The following is a 13,717-nucleotide window of genomic DNA, read 5'->3' on the forward strand; positions in this document are numbered from 1 at the left end:
GGCCATGACTTCCCACCCAGACTCCCCCACCCCACCTCGTGTTCCCCACCCCAAAGCCAACCCAACTCACCATTCTATGGGGGACGAGCACCCAGGTTCTGAGGGGGTCAAACCCACCCCACACCTCCCCAAAAGCCACAGACCCCAAAGGTGAGCCCATTGGGGAAGGGCATTGTCACCGTGCCAAACTGGAGATGTTGAAGTTTGGGGACACCAGGGGTTGGGGGACATCAAAGTTTGGGAACACTGAGTTTTGGGGATTGGGGACACCAAGGATTGGGGAAAATGAGGTTTGGGGGCATTAAGTGTTGAGTACACAACATCTTGGGGACATTGATGTTTAGGGAACAGCAACACTTGAGAGACACTGAGGTTTGGGGAGACCAAGAGTTGGGGACACCAAAGCTTGGGGACACTGAAGTTTGGGGACATCCAGGGTTGGGTACACCAATGATTGGGTGCCCAAAACTTGGGGATATGGAGGTATGGGGACACCAGTGGTTGGGGGCACCAAAGCTTGGGGACACCAAGGTTTGGGGAAATGGAAGTTTAGGACATCTAGGGCTTGGGGACACCAAAACCTGGGGACATTGATGCTTGGGAGCATCGAAGTTTGGGAACACCAAAGTCTGAGTACAGTGAGGTTTAGGGATATGGAGATTTGGGGACACCAAAGTTTGGGGACACCAAGGTTTGGGGTCATCAAGATTTGGGGATAACGTAGCTTGGGGACACGGTCTGATTCTGCGTGTGGGCTGTGACCCCATGTCCCCCTCCTGTGTCCATGTCCAGGGCTGATGTGGTGCCAGGGCATCACACCACAGGAGGTGCTGCTGACTCATGGGCAGATGTGCCCGGCCCCCTGGGCGCCCAGGGACATATGGGGTTGTGGAGGGGGCAGAGCCTTTTGGGTTGTCCCAGCACTGGCACAGGGAATTTCCAGCCCTGAACCCAAATTTTTGCCTGAATGGGTTCTTTTACCTCAAAATTGGATCCCCCTTGGGATCCCACTGCTGGAAGACCCAGGATGGCATTTTGGGGACTCCTTTCTGCAACACTGCACCCTAATTGGACGGGGGAACCCCAAAGCTGCCCCCTCCTCCTCCTCCTCTGACCCAGTTTTACCCCATTTGGGAAAATAAGGGCACTACTGGGAAGTTAGGGGCAATATTGGGGAATTAAGGGTAGTATGGGGGGAATAAAGACAGCATTGTGGAAGTGGGGATGATACTGGGGGAAATAAGGGCAGTATTGGGGAATTATGGACAAGATTAGGGAAATAAGGGTAGTATTGGGGGTTTAGGAGCATTACTGGGGAAACAGGGACAAGACTGGGAAATAAGGGCAGTATTGGGGAAATAGGGTTGAGATTGGGGAATTAGGAGTAGCATTGGGGGAAATAAGGGCAACGTTGGGGTATTTGAGTCAGTACTGGGGACACAGGCTGTATTTGGGAAATGAGGACAATATTGAGGAAATGGACACTATTGGAGAAATAGGGACAAGACTGGGGAAATATGAGCAGTGCTAGAGAATTAGGGGCAGTATTGGGGAAACAAGGGCAATATTGAGGAAATAAGGGCAGTATTGGGGTATTAGAGGCAGTATTGGGGAAATAAGGGCACTATTGGGGAATTAGGGGCACTGCTGTGGGAATAAAGGCATTATGGGGGAAATAGGAAGAAGACTGGGGAAATAAGAGCAATGCAGGGGGTATTAAAGGCACTACTGGGGAAATATGGGCAAGATTGGGGAATTAAGGGCACTACTGGGGAATTAAGGGCGCTGTCGGTGGCGGGGGGCTCAGCTGGGGTGCGCCAGGGGGCACAGGGCCAGCAGCAAGCTGGGGCCTGCTGACGAGGTTTTGCCTGTAATTAGTGGTGGGGCAGGAGCCGCCCAAAGCTCGCTCTCTGCATTTTCACACGCACACCTCTCGCGCCCTTCCCGGCCCTGGGGGGAGATTTCCCCGGGGGGATTTGGCTCCTCTTGGAGTTTCCCCATCCCAATAAGTTCCCCCCCCCGGTCCCACAGTGTCCCCACAATTCCAGTTGCCCCCTCCCTATTTCTGTTCAACGCTCCAACACACTGCATATTGGGGAGGGCATTGCTTTATTTATTTATTTTTTTTAGGGGGGGGGGGTGTTTTCCCAGAGTGTGGGTTGAGGTGATGGGGAGGGACAGATCCATCCTCCCCCTCTCCCCCAGCTCTTCCCTGTCCATTTATGCAGATTTCTCCTCAAAATGTGCTCTTCCCATCCAAAAACCCAGTTCTCCCCAATGTGCAGCGCAATGGGGCAAAGACCCCTACTCCCTCTGCAGCCCCCACTGGAACTGCATTGCATTTCTATAAAGCTCGAGGGCTTCACACTTGTTTTCCCTTGTTCCTTTTTTGCATCCCGACCCTGGGGAGATACTCTGCACCCCAAATCCTGGAGGCAAAGCCACATGGCGGTTCAGCCCCATATCCTCCCGTTGCCCATTGGTGCAGCACAGCCCCTCTCTGCTCCTCATTGGCCCCACTTTGGGGACTCTGCTCACAGAACTACAGGTCCTGAGCCGGGAGCTCTGCCCCCTATTTTTTGGGGTGCTCAGAGAGGGAGTGCCAGGCTCTCCCTATGGGGCAGTGGCTGGGCTCTGACCTTTGGAAGTTGCCCACCATTCTCCCTGCGTGGCACGCGGGGCTCATTCTGCACTGCAGCTGGGGCCGCTTTCCGATGGCCACAAAGCACTCCACGCCATCACCAAAAGGAAACAGTTGCCCTGATGGATGCCACCGACGGAGGGCCACGGTTCCCAGAAGAAGGTGTTGCCTGTGAGCAAGGTTAGCAGCCGGGTATTGCAGGCAGAGCCCGGGGCTCCGCCGTGCGCAACGCAGTGGGGACGGCCCAAGGAGTGCCGCCGTCTTCTGCAATAGGCGCCTTTGATCTCGCTCGGGATCCGCCTTGTTATTTCTGCTCGATGATTCCCAGCTCGGGTCCCAGCCCTGCAATTTGCACGCTTACTAATTGCGAGTCCGCGCTGCTCGACGGAGCGGTGCTTTGCTCTCCCGAACGCGTCTCTGGGGCGAAACCGGGTGGACTTGGGCTCATGGATCTAGCTTTCCACTGCGGGGTGAGGGGTGCTGTGATATGAGGTTCCATACATGGGGCAGAGGGACACGGACCCCCCTCCCTGCCCTTATCCCACCACCCGCACCGGGCATCAAAGCACGGAGCAGCCCCAGGCACTTTCCTGCCCACTCCGGCTCCTTCCTCCCTTTATTCCTTCTGTTTTGCATCCCAGACCCAGCTCACCCTGGGGGAATACGGGGACAGCAAGCAGACAAACTGGAGAGCCCAGTGCTGTTCCGTCCCCTCCCTGCCAGTAGCTTTTTCGGGGCTGTGGGGAGCATCTGTGGGTCTGAAGCACTCCATGTCCCAGCGGCAGCTGGGGGGCTTCCATCACTGCGATACCTATGGAGCTGTGAGATGCTGAGCCTTGCCAGCTCCTGTTGGGTTCAGTCATGGAAAGTTGGGAAAGAGCACCCAGATCCTTGAGCCCAGCCATGAAGCCAGTCCCTAAATGCTGGTATTCCTGCCTGGGAATGGAGCATCCCATCATGATCACCTCCTGCTCCTCCACGGAACCCCAAAGATGCATTATCTCTGTGTCCCCATGAAGAGCTGCAGTGGCACACTGAGTCCGTGGGTCCCAGCCCCATGGTGTCACCTCAGGGTGCTAGGCATGGCCTCTACCGGTGACAGGGCTCAACGGGAATGAGGAGCTCATTAAAACGGGCTGGCTGCTCTAATTGGAGCAGCTCTGGGCATTACTGGGGTGGTGGAACCTCTGGCTCAGGATTTCCACCTCTGGGTTCTGGAAGGGCCAGAAAGCTGTCAGGTATTTGTATCTTCCCATGGGAAGAGCCTCCTGGCCTGATTCTGGCTCTTCTCTAAGCTGGGCTGAGCAAAACCTTCATCATGAGCAGAACCCAGGAGTTGTCCTCCTGTCCTGGGGTGCAGGAAAAGTCCCTCTGGAGGTGGTTGTGTGAGGTCATGGTGTTGTGTGGCGGGATGGCATCTGCAGTTGGGAACCCCCAGGCTTGTGATGGGAACACATGGCTCTGAACCTGGTGGTGACTTGATTTAGCCCAGTTTTGGGTATAGGAAAGGAGTCTGGGGTGCTGTTCTGAAGGAGGATCCATGTCTACTGGCTGTGGAAAGGTCTTGGCTCCATTGTGCGCTTTGTTACATTCATGGCTCTGCTCATTGTGCCCTGCAAACCCTCATGATCCCACAGCCCCTCATGACCCTGTAGTCCTCCCCAAGCCCACAGTGAATAAAACAGAAGGGAACTCAGCAAGGCCACCTCCAGGGCAACCCAAAGCCCCTCGCAGCAGCGCACTTGCAGCCCCAGCCCATCAGCTGGAATCTCCCACCCCAAAAGAGGGCTGGGACCTCATGGGTGTAGCAGTGCACCCACTGAGCCCTGTATTTCTTGGGTAAGCGTCCGGATGGGCGCAGAGCCAGCGCCGCATGCCAGGGACCGCTGGCAGAGCCACCCTGGGAGCTGCGCCGGGCTCCAACAGGTTCATTCAGTTTCTCTGTCGGTTGCATAAAGGTGGAGGAGATGCAGCTGCCGCCGCCTTTGACAAAGAAACCTCAGGGTGTCCCCGTGGAATCGGGGAGCCCGAAGCTCTGCAAAGGGTGGTGGCTGTGGGCTGCAGAGCTCAGCAGCTTCTCCACACGGTGCAGATCCCCTTTGGGCTGGAAATGGAGAGGGACAGTGAGGTTCAGGAGGAGAAGTGCTCCTTCCATCCCAATTCCTCCGCAGAGGTGGTTCAGATCTGCTCCCGGACCCAGATTTGCGTGTTTGCAGGGGAAAAGCTGAGAGGGAACAGGCCCTGAGCTGGAACTGGTTCCCCAAACCTCTCCCATGAGTGTTTCCAATAAAAGATAATTACAGAGTGAGTGGTGTGAGGCTGGCTTTTGTCGTCATGGCTGCAGCTGCACCTTGTGGTTTGGGGGGGAAGTCTTTTTTTTTTCCTTTTAATGGCAGGATAAGCGGGGATCCTCGGTTTGATGGCACCTTCAGTCACCTCTGCCAATTAAAATATAAATTAAAAGCGGTTAAGCAATTAAGCTGGATGTGTTAGAACAATGAGAGCGTGCTGACAGGTGGTGGCAGCTGGCGGGTGGTGGCAGCATGAACAGAATGGGGCTGATGATGGACCCACAGGGAACGATCCCAGCAGCCTTTCTACAATGCTCCTGCTGGAAACACATCTCCAGCCTTGCCTCCCTTCCACCAGGGAAGGTGGAAGTAGGATCAAAGTCCCCATGCTCATTTTCTGCCCTTTTTATCCCATAACTGTGGAATGGTGTATATTGGGCACGCTTCCAGGAGATTGGAGGAGAGCTCTGGAGGTCATCTGTGAAGCTGATGGCTGCTGGATTCTGTCCTGCTCATCTCCAAAGGGCTGTTTGCTTTGTGGGGAACTCAGAGACACCTCAAAGCACCTCTGGTCTTGGCACGATCCCCATTGGGGAATTGGAAACCCTTGACATGGACACTGCTCGTTAGCTGGTAATGGCACCTCGACCCTAATGAAGAAAGGTGAAGATGTAGGGTGAAGGTTACATGGAAACACCAAGATGTTTTGGGCTCTGCAATTCCCGTGTGTCCCTCTGGGCTCAATAATCGCAGAATCACAGAATCACAAGGTTGGAAACGACCTGCAAGATCATGTAGTCCAACCACCCTCCCATTCCTATCAGTACCACAAGCAATACCATAACCGTAAGTCACAGTCAGAGTGGTCCAACCTTCTAGAAACCCTTAAAAACCTTTAGGAACTCCCTTATTGACACAAAGCTGATGCTAACCCTAAGACTAAGTCCTGCTGGGCTCCCTCCCTTGGTTGTGAAACAGCTTTGGCCAAACAGAGTCGAACCGGAGCAGAAAGTTGAACAGGAGCGCATCTGGGGCTGTGATGCAAACCAGGCTTTTGTCAGAATTCAGCAAACCAAGCACCTGCCGTATGGCTCCCAATGAGTAATGGAGGCAAGACAGGGGTCTCCCTGGAGGGTGTAACACATCAAGCAGCTTGTAGTGCTTTGTCACTGCCAGGAGAACTATAGAAGGGCCCGTGATGGATTGACAGCACCAGCTCAGGAAATCTGATTTGACGATGTGCTTCCAACACCAACAATAGATTTGTTTTACTTTCTGAGTTATCTAGGGAGTGTTTTGAGGCAGGTCACGGGGAAGGCAGAGAGGAGGGGGGAGGGCACGGTTCCAAGCACACCTAAAACCATTCTTAGAATAAAAAATCACATCTCCACTCCCCTGACAGCCGGCCAACTCCCTCTGAGCATAAAAAGGGGCGTTCAGGCACTGTGCTCACAGGACAGAGCTTCTTTCACCTCTGGACACCACTCAGCTCTCCTCTCCTACCACAAACCTATCGCCATGTCTCGTCAGTCATCTGCTTTCAAGAAGGGATTCAGCTCCAGCTCTGCTTCCTTAGGAGGGAAGAACAAGGTCACCTTCAGCACAGTGCCCCGAGGATGCCGGGGGCCTGGTGGCAACGCCGGGGGCTTCAGCAGCCGCAGCCTCTATAGCCTAGGAGGGAGCAAGAGCACCGCTCTGGGAGGATTTGGAGCTGGAGGCATCTGCAGAGGGTTTGGGGCTGGCGGCCAAGGCTTTGGCTGTGGTGTTGGCAATGGGATAGGGTTTGGCAGCGGGGCTGGATATGGCTTCAGTGCCATATCTGGTGGTTTTGGTGGCTTCGGCGGAGGGTTTGATGGCGGGGTTGGGGGCTTCGCCCAGTGCCCACCGGGCGGCATCAAGGAGGTGACCATCAATCAGAGCCTGCTGACCCCACTCCACCTGGAGATCGACCCCGAGATCCAGAAGGTGCGAACACAGGAGAGGGAGGAGTTGAAGACCCTCAACAACAAATTTGCCTCCTTCATCGACAAGGTAAGAGCTGGGTCTGGGGGGGAGGCTGAACCTTGCTGGATTGTGACATGGGCATAGAGGGAACAGTGAGCCCAGTGCTGCCCCAAAGCTGTGCAGGCAGAAAGGAGGCTGCAGTGTCAGAAGAAGTAATGATCCCAAGGTGTTGGAGAACAGCAGGAATGGGATCCTTGATTTGGAGGCCATGACACTGGTGCTAACACATGGGGCCATGCAGCATGCAGGACATCCTCAGAGAAGCTTGCTCCCCTCCACCTGTGGGCCATTGGGTGTTTTGTCCCTGTGCTTGTAGCCCTGAAGTGACAGAGCTCAGCACATTTCTTCTGTTTAGACCTTGTGGAGTGGGAGAGGGAAAGTCACCCATCGCCATGAGAATGGGTTTCCCATCTCAGTGATGGGACTCAGTGGGACTCTGGGGGAGGATGGGGAGTTTTTGGAGAGGAGGCGAGAACAGACAGAAGGGCTGAACTCATTAAATGTAGGCAACGGAGGAAAACAAACAACAGAGAGATGCTTTGAGGAACATTCTGACTTTTCTCTGCCCACCCCCGTCATTGCTCAGGTACGATTCCTAGAACAGCAGAACAAAGTCCTGGAGACCAAATGGAAGCTCCTGCAGGAGCAAAGCCCCACCACGAGCACCAGGAGCCTGGACCCATATTTTGAAGTCTACATCAGCGGGCTGAGGAAGCAGCTGGACGGCCTTTCCAGCGAGAAGATACAGCTGGAGTCAGAGCTGAAGAGCTTCCAGGACATGGTGGAGGACTTCAAGACCAAGTGCGTTGCTCACGGTGCCAGCGCGGGGCTTGGCAGTGCTGGGCAGCCCTAGGGATGTCCCCAAATCTAGGACCAAATGGATTTATTCTGGATTCACTCCTAGCAATGTCTGAGCTCTGGCTGATTTCACCAGCTGTGCAAAAGCAGATGTTTTGGAGACTTTTTTTTGCCACTTCTATTTCACTTCAAATTTTTTGGGTAGCAAGTGGCAAAAAAAAAATAGGAGTAAAGAATTACTTTGAGCGGTCAGAAAGTTGAACAAATGATGGGAATTGGCAGTGTTTCACTTGTTGCAGCCATCCGTGCTATGAGGAAGTTGCAGCAGCTGTGAGCTCTGACAGCAGGCGATGGTTTTTCGAGGTGTGCCCCAGCACTCATTGTTGTGTGAACTGCGGTTGTCACCAGCGCAGGATCTTCTGCTGTTTGCCTTTCCCCGCTCGAGAATCCATGACATTATGATTTAATGAAGCAATTAGGGCAGTTGCTAAATCCCACTATAATTTCCTCATGGGTTTCCTCATGGATTCCTTACAATAATTTCCTTCATAGTTTGAAGCTTACTTAGATGGTTCTTCGGAACGCTGATGGGAGGGGGATCAATTATTATCCTGACGTGATGAGATTAATTTGCTCCATCAGAAGAGCAAAGATGGAGAAATATCTCAGCTGATAAGCTGCAGATAACTGGGATTTGGGAACAACTTGATCCCTCGCCTTGCTCGATTTTTGCTGAGGCTGTAGATGAGAGGTGATGTGGTTCTGGATGTGACCTCCATTGCTCCGAGCTCTGCAGTGTGCAGCTGCCATGGACATTCCCTCTTCATTGCAGGGGGTTAGCTGGGATGACCATTAAAAAAAAACAAACTCCAGCAGTTCCATGATTGTAAGGTTCTGTGCCACGGCTACGATGGCCAACTGGAGACCAGGAGGTCTCCTCGTGGAGGCAGCAGGATGTTTGTAATGGAAGGTTCCAGGGCTCATGCAGGATGGAGCCCCACTTCTGTTTGGCTGCAGTCTGCTCACAGCACATCTGTTTTTTGCTGCACCCATTGCTCCAAGGCCAGCAGCCACCAGCAGTGGAGCAGGAGCCAAAATAAGCAGAGAGATTGAATCTCCCTCGTTATCCCAACAGGTACGAAGAGGAAATCAACAAAAGGACAGCTGCAGAGAACGACTTTGTGCTCCTAAAGAAGGTAAAGCTCTGGGCAGCCCAAGTGTGTGTGAGGAGGACCAAGCACTTGCAGGCACAAGGGCAGGCTTTAATTAAGCTTGTGCCTCGTTAGAATAAGGAGAGCTGAAGGCAGAACCTCACAGGGCAGAGGGGGCAACTGATGGGAGTTGGTGCTCCTCCCCCCTGGAGCAAAACATCCAGATATCTGAATTGCCACCTTTTTCTATGTTTTCTAAGCGCATTGTTATTTTTAATTCTTTTATACAAATTTCCACCTGGTTCTCAGCAGAGCTTTGCATTGGTGGGGCTCAGATGAACCCAGGGCCCCCAGAGCTGTATGCTGCGGAAATGGAGCAGCACACTGACTTACAGTGCTCGACTTAGACCCAACTGTGTGCATCAAGGGAAGGCTTTCATCCCTAATTTCTGCTGCAGGATGTGGATGGCGCCTACATGAACAAAGTGGAGCTTCAGGCGAAGTTGGACTCTCTGGCGGATGAGCTGAACTTCCTGAGGAACCTCTACGAAGCGGTGAGTGTGCAGCAGAATGGGATGGAACCACGGGGAAGGTGTTCTAGCAGGGCTCAAGACAATGCTGGTGGGAATTGCAGGAGCTGAGCCAGATGCAGAAGACTGTTTCTGACACCTCCGTGGTGCTGTGCATGGACAACAACCGCAACCTGGACTTGGACAGCATCATCGCAGAGGTGAAGGCGCAGTACGAGGAGATCGCCAACCGCAGCCGGCTGGAGGCTGAGACCTGGTACCAGAGCAAGGTGAGGGCTATCTGCATGGCAATGGTAGGGCAGAGGGGCCTCTGTGCTCCCCTTCCTGGTGTGGAGAAATCCTGGGAAACCTCATGCTGCCCCTGATGATCTCCTCTGTCCCCTGTCCATCAGTATGAGGAGCTGCAGGCCACTGCAGGAAAGCATGGAGACAGTCTGAGGGACACCAAGGCTGAGATCTCTGAGCTCAACCGCGTGATCCAGAGGATACGGGCTGAGATTGAGAACGTGAAGAAGCAGGTAGGGGTGTTATGTTCTGGGGAATGGGTGTCAGATCCTTGTAATTCCTCTTGGAGCTGTGCCCCTGGTTGGAGCTGTTTGGGATCAGCTGAGCCAGGTGATTTGGGCACAGAGCGCTGCAGTGGCCTCTGCTCAATGCGCTGCATCCCTGTCCTTGTCCTGCAGTGTGAGAGCATTCAGAGCTCCATTGCTGATGCTGAGCAGCGTGGGGAGTTGGCCCTGAAGGATGCCAGAGACAAGCTGACTGAGCTGGAGACAGCCCTGAAGAAAGCCAAGGCAGATCTGGCCCAGCTGCTGCGCGACTACCAGGAGCTGATGAACGTCAAGCTGGCACTGGACGTCGAGATTGCAACCTACAGGAAGCTGCTGGAGGGCGAGGAGTGCAGGTGGGTGGGGATATGGCTGGATCACATCCTGCTAAGTCAATGGGAGGGATGCAGAGCAGCACATCTTCTGTTAAGATATCAACGGCGCTGCCCTCCACCGTGGTCCTACGGAGTGTGGACCCAAGCTGGTGGGGCGGTGCTGACACTCCATCTCTTTTCCTTGCAGAATGTCTGGGGAGTGCCAGAGCAACGTGAGCATCTGTAAGTACCAGCCTGCCCCTGATCCCTGTGCTCCCTGGCTCTGCTGGTAGTAACCTCACACCTTCCCTTGTTCCCGCAGCTGTGGTGGGCGGCAGCAGCTCCATAGGAGGTGGATACAGCGGTGGTCTCTGCCTTGGAGGAGGAGGATTGGGATTCGGCATTGGGAGCGGGAGAGGCAGCTGCAGCATGGGAGGTGCTGGCTTCTGCAGCCTGGGAGGGGGAGGATTTGGCTCTGGAGCCGGCAGCTCCGTCGTGGTGGGCTCTGGAGGCATCCTGAAGAACAGCTCAGTGTCCGCCCGGCGGCAGTAGGGCAGAGAGCTGTCCCCATCCCCGGCACCCAAAGGAGAAAGGAAGCAAACATCACCAGGACCACCACCCCGCTGCCCAGCTGAGGGCCGCCTATCTGTCAGGCCAGGCACTGCCCTCTTTTGGACATCGCCCGGGAAAAGAACAGCAGGCTTCATCCACCACAGTGACTCAGATGCTCTGCAGAGGGCTTGGGAACCTCTCGCTTCACCAACCTGCTCCTTGAGACACCTTAAAGCTTTTGCATGGAGCTGAGAGCTGGCATTGGAAGGACCCATCACCCCAAAGCCCCCAGCCACAAAACACCCCATGCAACGCACAGCCTGTGGGGTCTGGGCATCCCTCAAGGTCTCCCACGGGACCCTGACGTGCTGCAGTGGCCACAGTACTGCTCACCTCTGTTTGGGCTTTGCCTTTTTGTTGTGATTGTGAGAACACTCGTGCTTGTTTGCTTAAGGCTTTCTCCTTTGGCGTGCGCCATACCCCAATAAACACTAGAGGCAGTACACTGGTGTGGTTTTCTTTCTGAGCAGACATTTTCGTGTTGCAACAAGACTGCTGTTCTGCTGAGGCCTGAAAGCTGTCCTGACTTTCTCCTGCCCTTTCAGGGACACAAAGCGAGAACTGGGACATGTATGCAGCTGGGATGGGCAGGGGCTGACAAAACAGTGGCCACAGGGAACCCAGTGAAACCCACGGGGACCATAATGTCCTGGTAGCATGTGGCACAAGAAAGACATAAAATTATTATAGGGAGGAGGCTGGGCTGGAGCTGGCTGTGGTCTCTATTGCCCTCCTCTCTTTGGGGCATGGAGGGAGCTCTCAGCCTTTTGAGAGCAGAGCTGATGGGATTGCAGTTGGAGATGTCAGCAGATGCTGCACTCCATTTGGGTCCCTGTGATGGTGTCCGTCTGTAGAGTCGTAGGATGTCCCCAGTTGGGTGAGAGTAAGGCTGTCCCACTCTGCTCTGTGCTGAGGGGAGGCCTCATGGTGATCCTATAACTCCTCATGACCTACAGGCCATCGTGGCCTACAGACCCTCATGGCCCTACATTTCCTCATAGGGAGCAGAGTGGCAGCTGCTCTCTGATGACAGCAACAGGACCCGAGGGAATGGCATGGAGCTTTGTCTTTGGAGGGTCAGGTGGGGGTGAGGAAGGGGCTTTGTCCTAGAGAGTGGTGGGCATGGCCCCAACCTGCTGGAGCTCAGGAAGCACTGGGACACCACTCCCAGATGTTAAGTTTGGGTTTGTGTGGTGTGTTGTGGAGCCAGGATTTGGACTCGGATCCCTGTGGGTCCCTTCCAACTTGGGACATTGAGTGATTCTGTGATTCTATAATCTCAAATTAGAATGAATCCCGAAGGATCAGAATCCAAAACCAACTCCACTTCTGCCTGACCCCTGGGGGCAATGTGCAGCCTCCATCTCTGCCTCGCCACCTCCAGAGGTCCTCATGAGGATGGAGGTGGGCACCTTCCTCTGTTCTGCCAGCTAGCACTTTTGGAGCATCCTGCAGGGAATGAGGGAAGGGTGGCTGTCCTCTATCTGGATTATTGGTGTGATTGCTACTGTCCTGTGTTAGATGGGGCCAGGCTTGGGCATGAGATTCCAGACTCTGAGGACAGGGAGATCACACACTGCTGCAGCCCACCCCTCTTCCAGCAGTCAAATATTGCTTACAGCTGCCAATGTAGAGCCAAAATCGCTCAGTGTGGTTTTACCTCTTGCTCAGGAGACCTTGAGTCACATCCCTGGTCAACCACAGCTGATGAGTCACCGTGCTCCGCTCCCTGCTCCTACAGCTGGAGACACTGCAAGCAGCCAAGGCGTGTAGCTGCTTGGATGGGGACATTGCCTGAGCAATGGTGAATGCTCCAGGAGGTTGCAAAGGGACTTGGGAAGGTGTTGAATGAAAAGACATCGCTGCCCTCTGTGTAAGCTTGCCTCCATGATTGACTCTTGACAGGGCTTCAGGATGTGTACAGAGGCTTAAAACAAACAGACACCTGAAAGCATTTTTCTTTTGTTCCTTTGATTGCAGCAGCAATTAGAGGAGAATTCTGGGCTGGACTGAGTCATGACAGTTTCTGCCTTTTGTTGGAACAGCAAGAACTTTGCTTGACCTGAAAGAAGCCTTGTCTAATTTTATTGAGCTTGCCCTCCATGTCAGTAATCTCTTTTAGAGCATGCTTGCATGAAGGGAATGCTGAGATGTCAATGTTTTACTGAACATATAATGTTTCAGTGCTCAGCTCAGCTTATCCTCCTGCTCTCCCCAGTTCCATGCAGCTCCTGTCCAAGCACACAAACACTGAGCACCTTCTCCTCCACCACTTTGTGCTGTCCTTCAGCAGAGCAGTGGGCACAGTGATGTCACTGCAGATCATTGGATCCTGAGCCACATGTTGCGTTTGAGCTCATGACGGTGTCGATACCCAAATCCCTGCCTGATTTCCCAAACTTGGCCGGAGACGCGTCGGTGACTCAATGAGAACGTTATCTAACCATTGCTTGGGCCGGGAGCATTGTGCTGACTTAACGAATCTCCTGCTGAGGGCTGCTGGGAAACTGAAACCTCCCAATCACGTCGTCCTGCCAGCAGGAGGAGAAAGGAACCACGCAACTGTGTGTTTGGCAATCCAGAGGGAGGAGAAGGAATAGATCAGCCTGATGCTAAATGCAGGTGCGCGCGCAGCCTTGTGTTCACAGCACCCTTCAGAACCCTGCTGAGTTTGACTGATATATCATAGAATCATAGTCATTAAGATCGGAAAAGACCTCTAAGGTCATCCTGTCTAACCATCAACCCATCCTCACCATGCCCACGGGTAGAATCATGAAAGTTGGACAAGACCTCTAAGGTCATAGAATCATAGAATCACCAAGGCT

The 13,717-nt window shown here is 53.8% G+C and overlaps 1 protein-coding gene across 1 annotated transcript in view; it reads left to right on the top strand.

Moving 5' to 3' along the window:
* Positions 1–6,450: 6,450 nt before the first annotated feature.
* The window catches only part of LOC122169725 (keratin, type II cytoskeletal 5-like), a gene marked incomplete at its 3' end in the record, with an annotated part of 30,726 nt that continues 23,459 nt past the window's right edge, over positions 6,451–13,717 (top strand). The window contains exons 1-9 of the mRNA XM_042836081.1: positions 6,451–6,963; positions 7,523–7,737; positions 8,870–8,930; positions 9,344–9,439; positions 9,520–9,684; positions 9,808–9,939; positions 10,105–10,319; positions 10,486–10,520; positions 10,600–10,644. Coding sequence (XP_042692015.1) covers positions 6,451–6,963; positions 7,523–7,737; positions 8,870–8,930; positions 9,344–9,439; positions 9,520–9,684; positions 9,808–9,939; positions 10,105–10,319; positions 10,486–10,520; positions 10,600–10,644 — 1,477 coding nt within the window. The remainder of the gene's footprint in view (positions 6,964–7,522; positions 7,738–8,869; positions 8,931–9,343; positions 9,440–9,519; positions 9,685–9,807; positions 9,940–10,104; positions 10,320–10,485; positions 10,521–10,599; positions 10,645–13,717) is intronic.

This window comes from Centrocercus urophasianus, unplaced genomic scaffold (assembly GCF_019232065.1).
Source record: "Centrocercus urophasianus isolate 14NV4802_14NV808 unplaced genomic scaffold, USGS_Curo_1.0 seq_571, whole genome shotgun sequence".
Classification (NCBI taxonomy): domain Eukaryota; kingdom Metazoa; phylum Chordata; class Aves; order Galliformes; family Phasianidae; genus Centrocercus; species Centrocercus urophasianus.